The sequence below is a fragment of the Lytechinus variegatus genome, chromosome 2 (genome assembly GCF_018143015.1).
Source record: "Lytechinus variegatus isolate NC3 chromosome 2, Lvar_3.0, whole genome shotgun sequence".
Classification (NCBI taxonomy): domain Eukaryota; kingdom Metazoa; phylum Echinodermata; class Echinoidea; order Temnopleuroida; family Toxopneustidae; genus Lytechinus; species Lytechinus variegatus.
Window position 1 is genome coordinate 16469616 of NC_054741.1, and position 16460 is coordinate 16486075.

The 16460-nt window shown below is 34.9% G+C and overlaps 1 protein-coding gene across 2 annotated transcripts; it reads right to left on the minus strand.

Moving 5' to 3' along the window:
• Positions 1-1404: 1404 nt before the first annotated feature.
• LOC121409393 (PDZ and LIM domain protein 4-like) lies at positions 1405-12949 on the minus strand. 2 transcript variants are annotated; one of them, XM_041601328.1, is made up of 6 exons: positions 12656-12949; positions 7205-7340; positions 6174-6306; positions 5114-5199; positions 3757-3847; positions 1573-1616 (listed from the first exon to the last, which is right to left on the minus strand). In XM_041601328.1, exons 1-5 carry the CDS (start codon positions 12719-12721, stop codon positions 3795-3797), a joined length of 474 nt encoding a protein of 157 aa, XP_041457262.1. In that variant the 5' UTR covers positions 12722-12949; the 3' UTR covers positions 1573-1616; positions 3757-3794. The 2 variants fall into 2 exon arrangements, with proteins under 2 accessions (XP_041457263.1, XP_041457262.1); XM_041601329.1 differs by lacking the exon at positions 3757-3847 and having other exon boundaries at positions 1405-1616.
• Positions 12950-16460: the final 3511 nt, after the last annotated feature.

The window sequence follows — 16460 nt, forward strand, 5'->3', positions numbered from 1 at the left end:
ACATGAAAATCGGGTCTGTTATAGGGTTCCACACTCCGTTGGTATAAAAAAAATAACATGGAATAAGGCCCAATAAGTTAAGGGTCGGACCTGGCTTAAAAAAACTTGTCAAATTGGATCTTATTCTGGGTCAGAAGAGTGTGTGGCACAACAGACCGGATCAATTTCCAGATCAATCTTAGCAGGTATTTTCTTGAGTGTAAAAATATAACACGTTCATCTTAATACACTTTGTCACTCTGATCATAATTTACAAACATTTCGCGAGAAAAAAAAACCAACAACATACAAGCCTAACCCAAAACCTCTTGAAATTAATCTTCTTGATCATTATTCAGTATTAGACGTAAATCACTATAGATATTGCCTGGAAAATCTGAATGCCTGACATTTCGTCTCAAGTCCATCAGGATATAGGTTTAATCATCAAACAATGTTTCTCAATCAGATATTGATTTTTATCGTGTTCCCTGTATACACAGCGCGAAATAAATATACCGTCGTTTGACTGTTTCAAATTCATCAATTTTTTCTTAAATATTATGCTGTTTCGTTTTACGCTATTTTAAAGCAATAAGGAAACTAATATTAGATTCCTGTTACAAAAGAAACATCCATTGTATTGCCACCCAAGTGTTGCTGAAGCCGCGAAGAATGAAATAATTGTCTTTCGATTCTCCAAAGCTACTAGTATTCACTTTCCCATTTTTTTCCTTTCTAAATGTAGGTCTGTTTTGTTTACTAGTATTCGTTTCCTATCTCGAGTCAATATTAATGTTCTGTTAAAAAGATAATAAATAATATTCCACATCTGAATCAACTTCCTGATACAAAAACAAATCCAGTATGTAGCTGGTAAGAATTAATCCAGACATTATCGAAATCAAGAAGGTCAATTGTAAAAACTTATTTTATACTAAGGTGTTTTAAAGGAACGGTCCAGGCAAAATCGGATAACAAATAACGAAGTTATTGAATTTTAAAGATTTGCATTATTCTGGTGAAACAGTTATAGGCATGTCATTATGAATATTCGTTAGGTGGGCTGATGATGTCATATCCCCACTTGTTCTTTTGTATTTCATTATATGAAATTGGGTTTATTCAAAAAAAATTTACCAAGCACTAAAACAATTGGATTGAAAACTGATAGAGTGCATTAGTTATTTCCAGCGCAACTTATTTCATCATAAAGGAGACACACCATTTACACATTCATGAAAAAATGAAACATTTATGATTTCATGTAATAACATAAGAAATAGGAAAGTGGGGATGTGACATCATAAGCCCACCTAATGAAAATTCATGACGATGTGCATATAACTGTTTTTACAAAATATTGATAAATTTTAAAATTCAATAATTTTGTTATTTGTTATCCGATTTTGATGAAATTTTCAGCATGTTGCTCTGTGAATTTTACTTTATTTATTTAGATATAGATAATTTCAGCCCAGACCATCCCTTTAACTGTGGATTAAGCGAATAACAAAGGGAGCATTTTTTCTATATTGTAAAACTTGCAATCATTTGGTATAAAAATTGGTTGACAACTTTTTTTTACATCGGTCTGTGTACCTTGCAGTAAAAGTTACCCTTGACCTCGAAATAACCTGCAAAAAAGGAAGACAAAAAGACAATTATTTATAGAGTATAGTGTATGGGGAAAAAGCAAATTAAGAGATTTGTGATTAAAACAAATTATAACCATTAATTGTGTCAGTAATGAAAATCATGCACTACAGTGCAATTGCTATTCTTCCGAAACATTACATTATCATAATTCATTCATTTTAACAAATTTGTACAAATAGTTTTGTAACAAAATGCACTTCTTTCAAAGCATTCACAAATAGCGTCCAATGAAGCGATGTGATTCATATTTAACAATATTTTCCCCCATGAAATATGGATTGAAAATGTATTAAAGATTAATTAACTGATTGTCTTTCATTTACTTACTCATTTATCCAACCTTTTATTATTCATTCATTTTAAATATCAATGGAGTATTTCATAATGTGATTATTCCTTTGTATGTTCGTATCTTTATGTTAATTTAATTATCATTTGAATAATCATATTGAAACAAATGAATTAGAAACTTAATAATATATTAAACATTAAAACAATAAAATATATACCACACTGCTTATCCAACAATATTGTCTTTCTGAATTGTTCAAACTACAAGTTTACCAGAGACTGGCGGGAGAGATAATTTTGAGCATACAATTAAAATAAACAACCAAAAACAAAAGGTATCAAAGTCACAGTAATATACACGGGTAGCCAGGTTAATACGAAAAACATAAAAGCGCAACGATAACAAAAAAAATAATGAAACGCGATATAGATTACAAAGAAAGATATCGATCGTTTCAATATCGTTACACACAGCGGAAGTGACGTGGAGTCTTCAAGCAAACTTGGTTCAGATTTATATCTAAACGAATCCCAATGATTTCAAATCATTTCAGTCTTTAAAAAAATATATCTTTATACACCATATCCATGTATTTCTACCAAAATTAATTCTTTTTAAACTATAACGTGGATATCAAAATCCATATATTTACAAGCTATATTCTTTAATTATAGATTTTTTTTTATATTTTACGTGATACTACACAGCACAAACTGTGGTATTAACCGGTGTACATAGAGGACCACCCCAGTTATTTTACACCGGTGTTAAATAGGTGGTGTTAGTTTTTACACCTATAGATGTTATTACAACACTTTTGGTCGTTTTTGGTGTTATGTTCAATCTCTAGGGTGTAATTTTAACACCTCAGGGTGTGGTCCTCTATTAACACCAATTTGTGTCAGTTTTAATCCTACAGTTTTTACAGTGTACAAGGGCGTATGCTGGTTTGAGCATTGGGAGGTGCCTGCAGGGAGGTGGAAGTATTTGGGGAGGTGGAACTAAATTTTGGAAAATCAGCTGCTAAAAGCAGAATAAGGGGTACAAATTTCGTTTTGCTATGTCAGTGTCGGAACTCCGCCTCAGCGGGAGGGTGCACGTGCACACTAGCCTACGCCCTTGGATAAAATTACTTTTAAAAAAGTGAATGTCATTATAATCTCATTTTCTAAAGATGTATGTTTCTGTGAAATGTAAAATGATAAATCAAATCAATCAAAGAGCAGCATTCACAAGAACCGAGAGTTGAAATAGAATGATATCGGGGTGTTTATCATATTAATTTTGTTCACATTTTTTCACTTGGTATGCATTTTTACCTTAATATATGCGACTTTTAAATTGGGGCTTCTTTTATTTGAACATAATTATTTTACCATTTTCAGGTATCATATTCATTCTAAATAATGACAGCACTAACCAAATTAAGATTTTTTAACGAAAACATAAAGTCTCTATTTGGTCCAGGTGATTATGAACATTCCATCACATTCAGAACGATCTTACCCTTAATTTTGATCCTAGATAAAAAAAATTAATCTTTATGTTACTTAAATATTGCAAACATGCACATTACCGCATTCAATCAAGAAAAATAATCATGAGCATCATTTTATATGCATGCTTAATAAGAACATGACAAACGTATAGACCTACATTTTTTTCATTTTAACTTGAACACTGATTTCTAAATAATATTCATCTACAGAGAAACAAAAAATATTTTTATGTTTCGTCCATGCATACATGGAAACCAACAAGCCTTCCCCCAAACGAAATTTTATGAATGAAATATCGATTAAATTTGCCGTTTATCTTATTTATACCATTTTCACACTCCATGCATCATGCTCATGTAGTCATTTCACATAGGACGGTCTTTCTTGCAGTAAATCTCTCCTCGAACTTCATAATAGCCTGCATGTGTAAGGATAAGTGAGTTAAGATGCAATTAATAATCAAAGTTGATTTAAAGAAAACTAGATGGTAGCCTGCAAGATGCAAGTGAAATGCAATCCCACACTTCATATATAGGCCTATCTACAGATTGAAAATGAGAAATATGGAAAATTGTGATTACATTCTAACATTAACAAGGTTTAGGTCTCATTTGATTACATTTTTTTTTAAATACATGACGTATTTTCAAAACATAAAAGCAGTGGTGTACAGATGGGGGGGGGGTTAGGAGGGCGCTGCCTCCCCCCCAAAAAAAAAATCACGACAAATAAAAATGAAGGAGAAAAAAAAGAGAGTAAAGAATGTCATTTTCTAAACATTATGTCAAAATCTATCATAAAATTTGATTTTTTTTAAAGGATAAAATCTGAGTCACAAATGTTGGTCTTGTTTACCAGGAAGAGAATTTCTGGATTAAATCTGATAAGCATGTTTTGAAATGTGGTTAAGCTAGTTCAGTTATATAATGAAGAATTTCATATACATAACTACATATATGACATTCATCATTAACAAAGTTGCAAATGTCTTCGAGTAATATTGTGATGACGCTAACTGAAATTTCGAGTCAATATCAAATTCCATGCCAAAATGAAGAAAAATAGAAACTGTATCGTTTGCATGACACGTTCCCTATTATAACTGCAATCGAAATATCGTGCAAAATCTTTATACTTTTTAAAGCTGTAAAAAAATAAAGAAAACAATCAGAATATCCATTACAATGAAATAATTAGCTATTCTCTACATTATTGACATAATTTTTAACTTCACAACAGAGGCAGGACATCGTATAAGGGGGGTGCTCCATGGTGATTTTGATTTATTATTATTTTTTGTAAATAATTTTCTTCATGGATTGTATTTATGGGACCAAGTCTTATCTTTTCGGCATGCAACTTATTTTTCCCCTCCTCCTTTTCTTCCTGCCCCATCACTTGAAAAATAATAAGAACAGTCTCCTTTGCTGCTTCCTAAATTATAATGCCTCGAGCCAGAGTATTAACTACAATTGGATGTTTATGATTTTTTTTTTCAATCAGTGTTTTGTAATGTCTTTTGCACAATATGGATCAAGGTGGATCGGGCGAGTTCTGTAAATCTATCAAAACTTTTCTCCCCCATCCTTTAAAAATGGTGATAAAAAACATATGTTGTAACTGATTAAAAAAAAATTGTCAAAGAAAATTCCTTTGTATAAATGTAGAAGGAAAGAAATCTCACCAATTCCTCTCATATTCTTGCCGCAGACGGCGCAATTGAAGCAATCGTGGTGAAATCCATGGTCACGAATCCTTGTGTACTTCCCTCTGATTTAAATGAAATAATATAACAAATATTATAAATATGATATATGCTAGTATACATTTATTATTCATTTACATAGATACATATCATATTAATAAAGTAATCTATCTAAATCCAAATAAATGAGTGTTGGAGCACTAATATACCCATAAAATAAATACATCACTGTGATGCACAAATAATTATGTATATCTTCAATCGCCACACATTAACAGACTGAATTTAGAAACAGAACATTTCATTGCGTGTGTGTTTTAAAGTACAACAAACGGAGTAATATAAATAAAACGTCATTGTCTTTCCTTCGCATTTTTTTTTGTCATATTCATATTTGTGAATTGGTGCAACCACGAATGAAATCCTCTAAAATAATTTTCCATGATCATATACATGTATACACATTATGGAAATATTTCTGACCGGGTTTCATTAACTGAGTCCATTTAAAAAAAATAACCTTGGTTAAGTTTTCAATGTTGACGACGCCGCCGTCGAAAATGCGTCACCTATAATCGCTCTGTTCTGATGGCGAGACAAAAATCAAACTAACTTTGTGATTGGTTGAAAAGATTTCTCAGAGTGTACTGTCTCTGAAACGTGAGATATACTCTTATCTCCTAACACTGATGTACCATTGAGGGGGGGGGGCGTGTCATGGACCTCCAAAAAAAATTCCGACCAAGAAAAAAAAGGGTGGAAAAGGGGTTAAAATTAAAATATATGTATCATATTATTTTCTAAATATTAGGTCAAATCAATTATAAAATCAGATTTTTGTATCGAAAAGGTTACTTCACTCTTCTTCTTCTTCTCTATAAGTACAGGCCACCGTCTGGCGTATTGTCGTACTGTGACAATACACTCGCTCATAGATTGAAAATTTTCCACATACGCCGTGTATGCCCCCTCAAATTCTTTTGATCACTACGTCAACCTTTGCCGAAATTAATAGATAATTAACAATAAGATAACATACGTGATTTTTTCGCCGCATCCGACGCAATGGCCGTGCGGAACGTTCTTCAGGGTTCTGACGGGCTGGGCTTCCCTCGCATCCTTCTGGAAAACGGTTTCACTACCCTTGGCTCCACCGCTGAAGATATGGGGAGCTACAGAAAGAAAGAGAGAGGGAGAGAATAAAATACAACACTTTGAAATAATACAGTGTATTTAAATTCTGGGATGCATTTCATCTTTATTTCGCCATCCAGTTGTAAGATCTGAAAATTTTCCTTGGTTTGATAATCAAGACTGACAGGCCAAACAAAATATGTCTAACCATTACTATGGTAACAGTAACATCTACCAAACTGCTGAGAGACCTATCACGTTTTGAAGTTGGTTTTGTCGGTACAACTGGAGCATGAGGATACCTTATATCAGCCAGTGAGATTCTACTTAAAAAAAATCTTTTGATATTTTGGTTGAAATAATAGTTCTCTTCTGTTAGTATTTTGTGATGATTTTAACTTTTTAAAGAGACATACATCTAGCTATCCAACTAGACATTCATATTTTGATTATCATTTAATCACTCCGAGCAGTGTCTTAGCCCATAATTCAATAAATTGTGTAGGACATAACATTTTCAATTCACTATCTTTACATATACGAATTAGTAACAAATATTTATCATTCAAAAAGAATATGAAGGATTTATTTATTTCCAAATGCAGTAAGTGATATTTCTTATAAAGTACTCTTTATAAATGAGGAGCATGATGATGTTTTATATTTTACTTAAGATGCGAACGATGTGTATATCTTAATATGCTATTGGGGCATTACTTTAGTTTTTTTCTGGGTTTTTATGCATGCTTACTTCGAGCCACAAACAAATAATGAATCATTATCATATTAATAATATTCCAGCTCTACGAATTACAGAGCTTATACATGTTCTGATACTTCCGAACGACGTTTTTCACTTATCAAAACCACAACGGGGGTCAATCAATACAACCGCGGTCAATCATTATAACAACCGCGGTAGAATTTCAGTATTACCATCTCCATCCTCGAGTCTGTTGAATGATTCTGAGATAGTGAATGGGTTGGCTTGAAGTCCTTCACCGGCTTCCGTTACGTCTTGATCGGTAATAACCGGTCGATCGATCTTATCTTCCTCTTCTTGTGGGTTCAGCTATTATAGGAAAAGTAAAGTGTGATAAAAGAAAACGTGTCAGTGACATAGTAGTCATTATGATAATAGGGATGAGGGGAAGGGGTAATATAAAGAGGAAGAGCGGGTGCAGGGAGGAGCAGAGGAAAATGGAGTGACATTGTAAAATAGATTTAACAAGATAAATCCTCCACTAAAAAAAAGGTGTCATCTCGAACTCGGAGTAACTTCTGTCTCTATTTGTCATTGGTATTTTGTTGATGCTACGTCTGGCTCCATTGGAGGAAGAAAAAGTACTTGAAAATAGAAAAAAGAAAATTTTTAAGAACTTAAAACAGATATATTTGTCAAGATGTACACTTGATTTACACATAACTGACCATTAAGTGGGTCCTATATTAGCTGGGCTATAAGGCCCTACCTATAGTAAAGTAAGGACACTAATTATTTTGTGGGAGTCGGAGGAGGGGGTGGAAGTGATAGAGAAAGAGAGAGAGGGAGGAGGGGGGCTGAAGTAGATGAATGTTGGATTAGAGAGGTGATGCTCGTTATTTAAACAGAGCATATGAATTGAATAGAAAATATGAAACGGAAAGACAGAACAACAAAATAGTCCTATACTACAGAGAGCATTGAAATACAACATCGGTTGATTTCAAGTTCGGTGTTGTGGCTAGTGATGGTGTGACAACACCAACACCAGATTTCAACACCGTACTTGAAATCACCCACTGGATCGGGTATTTATATAAGTTACCATTCATTGTTTTCATGGAGAGTAAAATGCTACCATCATTAGGTTGACTTGCCAATACTTCTTTCATCTATTATACCGAGGCATCACGGGAAGCAGGCGTTCAAATGTTCATAAGCGCAATTTTGTCTTAAAAATATTTTTATAAGAAGTTAGAATAATCCTTTTAATCAAATAATTTTATGGGCCTTGCTGCAATTATCATTATAACCATCATCAATATTATTAATATTAGGACTGATTGTAATGAGCTCATATACGCGATCATTGTAACCTCTTCAAGTCATTATTGATGAAGTCCCGACCTAGATCTAGTGTGGCCTCCCCTCGGGTCATTCTACATACTCTGCATACCGACGATGTTGGATTGTATCTGGGTCGCCGAGTGACGGTTAGGAAAACCTTGTCAACCGCGGACGGAAGCTGTGTATGATTTACCATAACATTGGAACAACATAATGAAATATGGCTCAAAATATCATAAGATTATTTCACGATTCGCTGTCTCATTTTCATTTGTGATACCTATGATTTCCGATCTGGAATAACATCGCCTTTATCATCAATCGAGAAAATAAAACAAATGAAATCGAAAAACAAATTGTTGTTTTCATAAAGAATAAGACAAATTTGGGTAAATATATCCCTTTTTGGTCCTGGATGAGAGAAATATTACCAGTCGCAAAAGATTAGCTGTTTGCTTTTATACACCGTAGGACTGTAGTCCCCACTGTCATGACATGCACCGCGATTAAAATGGTGATCTTTATCGGGGATTGATCGTAGTGATCGTACCAGATCGTATGAGATCGTGTCAGATCAGTTGTGGCAATCGCACTGATCTGAGATTTCTTTTCTGAAATTTTGCAATCAGTCACGAGAGGCCAATTACGTTGTTCGTAAAGGATCACACGACAGTGGGAACGACATGGAGTGGATGAACGTTTGATTTGTGTCGGGGTTTTTTTGCCATTAAAAGAAACAGCACTAAAGGAAAGACATGGAAAATGTTTTGGGGGAATCGGTAGATAATTAAATCATATTGGTAATTCAATAATCTGTCGAATCACTGCGCAGTTAATTATATCATTACGAGATGTTTGCCTTCGGAGGATATTACATTAGACAATGCCTGCTGCTATATAAAAAAAAAGAACGGCCACATGAGTTTCTAGTCACCATGACTGACATGTATAGGACTACTCCGGTCTTTTTCGAATCGGGGCGGGGGGGGGTACATTCGCTTGAGGGTCTTTTTGTCTTTTTCATAAAGTAAGAAATGTCAGGAAATAAAGTGTCTAGAAAAAAATGGAGGGAAATATTACATCATACAATACCTGGTTCTAAACATAACGGCTACATGACATGATGAGTTTGTAGTCATGGTTGAGATGTTTTGGACTACTCCAGTCTTTTCCGAATCAGAGTTGGGGTTAAAGAGGGGGAGGGGGGACATTCGCTTGGGGCCCTTTTTGTAAGATGAGAAATTTTCGAAAAAACTTATTTCAATAATGGTATTTATATCAAAATTGCATTGCATACAAAAGGCAGCCAAAATCGCGCTTTAATTCTTTTTCTTATACTTATCATGTCATTGATAACAAAATTAAAAAGCGCTTTCGACAGCCCATTTCGGATCTCTAAATATAAAAACAAATTGTCGCGCTCGCAATATGTTATTTAACTTCCTAAGGTCTAAAATACAAGCATTATAAATCAAAAGTTTTGGTGAAAAGTATAAATTTCTTGTTATCTACATTAACGAATACATGCAGAATATCAAAATGGAACTCATCCTGATGATGATGAAATCTCAAGTATCAAAGGTCATTTTGGCAAATACGTGACCATAATACTTCGAAAACAGTGTTCTTTCCATTTCTTTGAATAAGATTTCCACCATTTTGGGTATCATTCAAGGAAGCTATGTGTTATCATATTCATACACTAGCGAAACTGAAAAAAAAAATGGTTCGTTCGCTTGCACTATATTCCAACAAGATTATTATAAACCATAAACTCGCATTATTTGGTTTTTGAGATGCGGATCCTCTTCACGAATCCCTATACATGTATGATGAATCGCTTTAAAATATTTTTTTTTTTCAGGGCAATATATATACATAAGAAATTTCGGCTCGCGCTTCGCGCTCGAAATATTTGTTAGTGTGGTTTGTGTCTTGTACTTCATTTCATTTCCAACAAACAATCCTCTAAAAGGCACCTTTCACATGTCGGTAAAAAAATTAATATGATTGCATTATTTTGTGTATAGAAAAAAAAACATATCCTATATCTGTTCATGAATTTAAACGTTGCTCAGAATATGCCGTTTGAGGTCGGTATAATACAAAAACGCCAGTTCGCGATTCGCGCTAGCATATTGACCATCCTGATTTATAACATACCTTTGTTTGGTAAAAAATAAACCTAAAGGTACTTGAGGACTATATATCCCACTGCAGCTTGAAGCTCATGAAGCTGTTCATGAAATCCCCCCCCCCCCATTTGACAATGCTGGTTCCATCCCTGATGATGCAGGCACACACACACGCACACACACGCTAAAAAGAAAACACGTCTCGATATTGCAGTGTGAAGTGCGAGATGGTGCTATCGTTTTATGTCGACCGGGAGTCGAATCCGTTGGTGTGACTGAGGTTGTAAAGGCTAATAAACATACCGCTGATTATCAAAACACGATTCATTTACCCATCAGATAAACCATCAACCTTTATCAATGTACGTGATGAATGCATCTTGAATAACGTTGGGAGATAAAACAATTATCTGGGACGTGCTTAGCTGCTCATGTTATGCAGTCATTTATACTGTACTATGTATTATCATCATCATTCCTTCTCATATAGTGTAAATCGGAGTTATGACAGTTGCTCTTTATCATATAAGCCTACATTATACGGTACACCAGAAGAGCTAAGTTTTGATTGCCATTTTAATCATCAACATCATCATAATCATCAATATACTCATCAACATCATCATCATCATAACCATCACCCCCATCATCATTATCACCATCACCATCATAATCATCATCACCATCACCATCATCAACATCATCTTTGTCATCATCATCATCTTCTTCTACATCACTACCACCACCACCATGATGATGATGATCATCATCATCATATTTTTTGCCTTCGCCATTGCTAACCCATTCATCATCATCATTCACAGGGGGCACGTCCCCCCCTTGAGAAGCAAAATTAAAAATTTGTAATGTAAAAATGCCATGAAAACAGAAGTGTGCCCCCTTTTTCCTCTTAATTAAATGTGAAGACCTTTTTTTTTTACTTGTCAATTTTTTTGGGGACAAAATCCCCTTAATTTGTGGTTGAAATTTTGTGTGTGTGACTATAACCGACTCACCGAACACTTCTTTGAAATACGTACCCACTCATGTTTTTTTTTAATGCTCGAACTTTGATCTTTTATTTGTTGTTATTATTGTTTTTGTAAATGTTGTTTATATTGTGATTCGTTTTCTCTGTAATTTACCTCCGTTGCCCTGCATGTAATTTAATAGTTCATGACCTGGTTTATTTCCTTTTTATTATGTATACACCTATGTTCCTTTGTTTGATTTTGAACATTGCATAAAGTGATGAATAAAAAAAAACAATTTTGTAACCCATTCTTGTTGTTACAATACCATGTAATAGAATATTGTCATCCTCTGATTCTTTACATGGTGGAACTGCATTCGCACGGATAGCATGCTACATATCGTGGCGAATTATGTCACCATTTTTCGGATATGGTTAAAAACATCCAAACTTTCCATGGAACAAATCTGATTTTTGGGGGGCATAGTCCTTTTTTTTTACAAAGTTGCGTATTATGAGACAAAAATATTTGAGGGTGCCGAGCCATACATCCGCGCACTATAATTATGCCGAATATTACTTTTTTAAAATAAACATAAAGGACCATTCTGCCAGAGATTTGGACATCCAATTAGCCACATCATGACGAAATTCGAGGAGAAAAATGACACAACTCTTTTTTTTTCTTTTGGGGGGGGTAGCTTAAATGGAGGTTATGTCCTTCCTGTGCCCCCCCTTCAATTAAGTTCCAACATGTTTCAGGTCCATGGTTATGTACATGATCACACTATTTCAATAATAACACTTTCAAAATTGATCACAGGTCCAATATTACAATAATTCGCTTTTTTATCAGTTTGGATAACACTCAACATTTTCAGTGTTCTATTTGACTACGCCCACGAACGCGTCACTGCACACAGAAAGTTTACTTCACATGTGTACGTCAGAAAAGGTCAATCAAAGATTGTTTGTCATGCATCATGACTGTCAACTAATACATGTAGAGGTATATCCTTGATGAAGATGGTGAATACAAGAAAATATAGTTTGCTTGGTTGAAATATATATCAATGATTATAGTAATCTTGTGGTGTTTTAAAATGTTGATGATTAAATGCACGCAAGCGCGTCTCCAACTGCTACACGTCATAATGTGATCATTCAGCATCATAAAGCAAAGATAATATAGGCTTGATGAAAGTAATATGAAATCATATATTACCTACCGGGCTGAGAGCAGATCTCGGTCCAGGACCCAGTGCCGAACCTCGTCCAGGTCCTAAAGCTGACATGACTAAACTCTAGCTAACTTCTCTCAAGAATTCATACAGCAAAAAGAGTTATTTTTATTGTCCCCTTTCTAATATCAAAATCAAACCTCAAAAGAACATATAATTTGCCTTGTGGTTCTGTGCGCTCTATACGGCTTGCTAAAGTTCAAGAGCAAAGTGTACAGTAGGGTATATACTATCTGTCGACTAACTACAAGACGTACCGGTCCGCTGTTGTTCGCCGATGGTTCGCGATTGAATAGTTGGGGGCTGATTCATATGTCTGGAGTTGATATACCGGGGGAACCACTCCCGACAGTAAAGATGCAGTGTTTGTTTACATTAATAAGAGAGAGAGAGAGTGTGGAGGAAGGCGGAGGTGGGCGGGGTCGAGGGCTAGGACTTGCGTGACTGGAAATGAGGAGGCAGCAGTTGTACGGCAGAGAAATTGTCTCGTAGTCATGGTAGTCGGTGGAGTTTAAAATGCCAGATCCAACCCCTCGTGTGTTTTTTTTAAGAGTATGAAAGCACAAACAGAATAGGAAGGAATCATAGGGCCCTATAGACAAAATAAATATATTGCGTGAATTGTTAGGACATTTTTCGTTAAAATTGTATTGCAGTGTTTATTGTTACTTCTTTCATTATCTATTCGGCCCCCGGATTCGGCCAAAGAAATATAAAGATAAAATCACATAAGAATGAAGGAACTAACATAGGCCTACATTTGCCTTTAAAGGAGAATGAATCATTTTGGAATAAGTGAGCTTGCGCGTGCATGTGGCAGATAAATCAAAGAATAAGATCAGAGACGTGATAAGATCAAAGAAAATTTGAGAAAATCGGACGAATTATGTGAAAGATAATAAGCATTTGAATATTGCGATCACTAATGCTATGGAGATCCTCCTATTGGCAAAGCGACAAAGATGTGGAATAATATGTGACCAGCTTTTACCCTTTGATGGACTATAAAATACCCCGAAATATCTCTTTTTGTTATTTCTTATGGTGATATAAACTCTTTATCCATAATGTATTCTTTGAAAATATGATGAACATGCCCTATATGATCTAACGATAGATGTGATAAAAGAGGCAGTTTAAAAAGTAATGGAAAAGTTGTTCACATTATGACCTCACACATCTTCGTCGAATTGCCAATACTCTTTCTAATACAATAATGATATAAACTACAAACTTCAAATGCTCATAACTTTAATTTATTCAATTTTTCTCAAACTTTCGTTGATCTTGTTACGATACTGCAACAAATAACAATGAAATAATTTGAAATTTAATTTCCCTTTTTTTATTACAGGAAATTGATTATACATTAACAATCATAAATAAAACATAAATAAATATTTATCTTACGTCTCTTGAGGTGACAGATGTGCAATATATCCTATTAATAATCCAAAGTAAAAGTCCAATTTGGCTGGCGAAAAGTAAAAGTTCACAATGATGGCGATGATGAAAACGATGTTGAAGCACGGTGAATAACAAGAGTCACTGTAATTAGTTGAAATGTCTGTGAAGACGATGTTGATGATGATTAACAGTCAATTTCAGCAATCCATGGGTTGAAAAGCGTTCATTAAACAGGTTGATGATCTCGATGAGAACTGAGAATTCCTCTCTCAAAATAACTGCAAACAGTTCATTGATGGTGTGCAAATAATTCCACAGAAGATAATTATTCCAGGTGGCAAATAAACTCTGCTCTGACATAAAGTCTGGCGTGAAACTCTTAGCTCTGATCTGATGAAGTGATCTGATATGATATGATGATGTCCTTGAAGAATCTGCCAGCTTTATATACTAATTACAACTATTCTAGAGACTTCTAGTATTCACTATTATGGAAGCTTCTGGTATTGTCTTTTAAAAGATCATTCTCCTTCTTTCTGGAACATTCTACATTTCTAAAACATTTTTGAATGACCTCAGTGAAATCAGCAACAATGTCAATGAAATAGCTAAGCCTATTGTTTATTTCCACTACCAGTACAAGTCTATGTAAAGCAGTCTGTATTGTCTCTCTTGGGACATACCAGAGATAACAAAGATTATTTTTTTATTATTTTTTTTTTGCTTGTCAAATCTCCTACTTGCGAAAATGTGTCATGTGCTCACCCCCCCCCCCTTTGATCCTGGATCGCCAAGTGTATCAAACAGAAACTTTCCGGACTTCAACTAACCAACAAATCAATCAATCAATCAGTCAGTCAGTCAATCAATCGATCAATCAAATAATCAATCAATCAATCATTTCCATTAGTGAACTAGTCAGATAGTATACATTTTCCGGACATTCTTCCATGTACCCATCCTATGCATCCAGGGACCAACCCAACCATCATCCATCCCACCTGCCTTCGTTCCTTCCATTTATCCTTTCATCCATCCATCCATCCATATTTATCCGTTGGGTCATTCTCAGAAAAATGCACCAATTGATGGGGGGGGGGGGGAAATCGTAAAAATGAAGTCTACAGAATGGGTTGAAAGATGCATATTGTGAAAGTACCATGTATGAGAAAGTGGCAACAGGAAAGGGGCAAGTCACTGTTGCGTCAATTTGAAGTACTGACCGGATTAACTCGAGTACTGTATATCAACGTTACGGAGGTAAATCGTTAGCATTGCCCACTTATGTTACTCGATTAAATCACTTTTGAAATGATTGTAATTGAAATGCACACAATTTAGTTTCAGTTTGGTATCAACAATTTTATCTCTCAAGCCAAAATGTTTGCAAGATGGAAAAATATTCAATAGAGTTTTTCAGAAGCAGGATTTTACCAAATAACATATAACAAAAAGTACTATAAAAATCATTGCACATCTTTCGTTCAGTATAATGTTAATAATTTGAATGAGACAACCTTAAAATAAGTTTCATCCATAACCTGAGATCCTAAGCAATGCATGACCAATGCTGGGAATCCAAAGATAGTCTACCATTAAATTCTCTCGATGGCATTTAACTCTGTCAATCTTCGTTACGGAAGTTAAAATTAAGTTACAAGTTGCAATACTTATTTTGTTAGCTTAGGAACATCCATATCAATGTATTCGTATATCATTTTTTCAAGATTAATGTGGAACGCATTTCTTAAATCCCCCCCCCCCCGATAAAAAAAGTTTAAAATAGAACAGGAAAAGGACAACTGTCATTTTTGTTGTCGTTCTTGGTCACAGTTAAAATGAGAAAACCGAATAACCGGGCCACAGAATTTTAGTTCATCTTAGAAGTTTCTGGCCTCAAGTAATCCTAAGCAAGATCCTAAGAAATGCATTACGAAAATGTCCCGTTTGATTCTCGACCTCACTTCGGACTGCAAACTGCGGTTTTATACCCCGATTCGCGTTTGGAAACTTTTCCAACCCCGATAAACCCATCTTGGCCAGGTAATCCCCTTGTCTCGATTTCACCACCACGGGCCAGCTAAATGAGCGTTGAGCCAAGGACGAAATGATAAACAACGCTGTGCTATTACGTAAGACTTGTCTGCCTGTAGAAGGATCTTCGGAATGAAATTATTGTATTCGATATTAATCACGTTTTCAAAGGCATATTACATTCAGACATCCAATACTAGTCCATTTTCAATTTCGAACGAACAAAATCGACCTTGAAATAAGGAAAGTAAGCGAATAAAAATTACGGTATGCTTAGCATGCAAGGACCGCGATGCATGCATAGTTTCTGTCCGTCCAGCAAGAAAATGGGTTCACTCGCGCAATGATACAG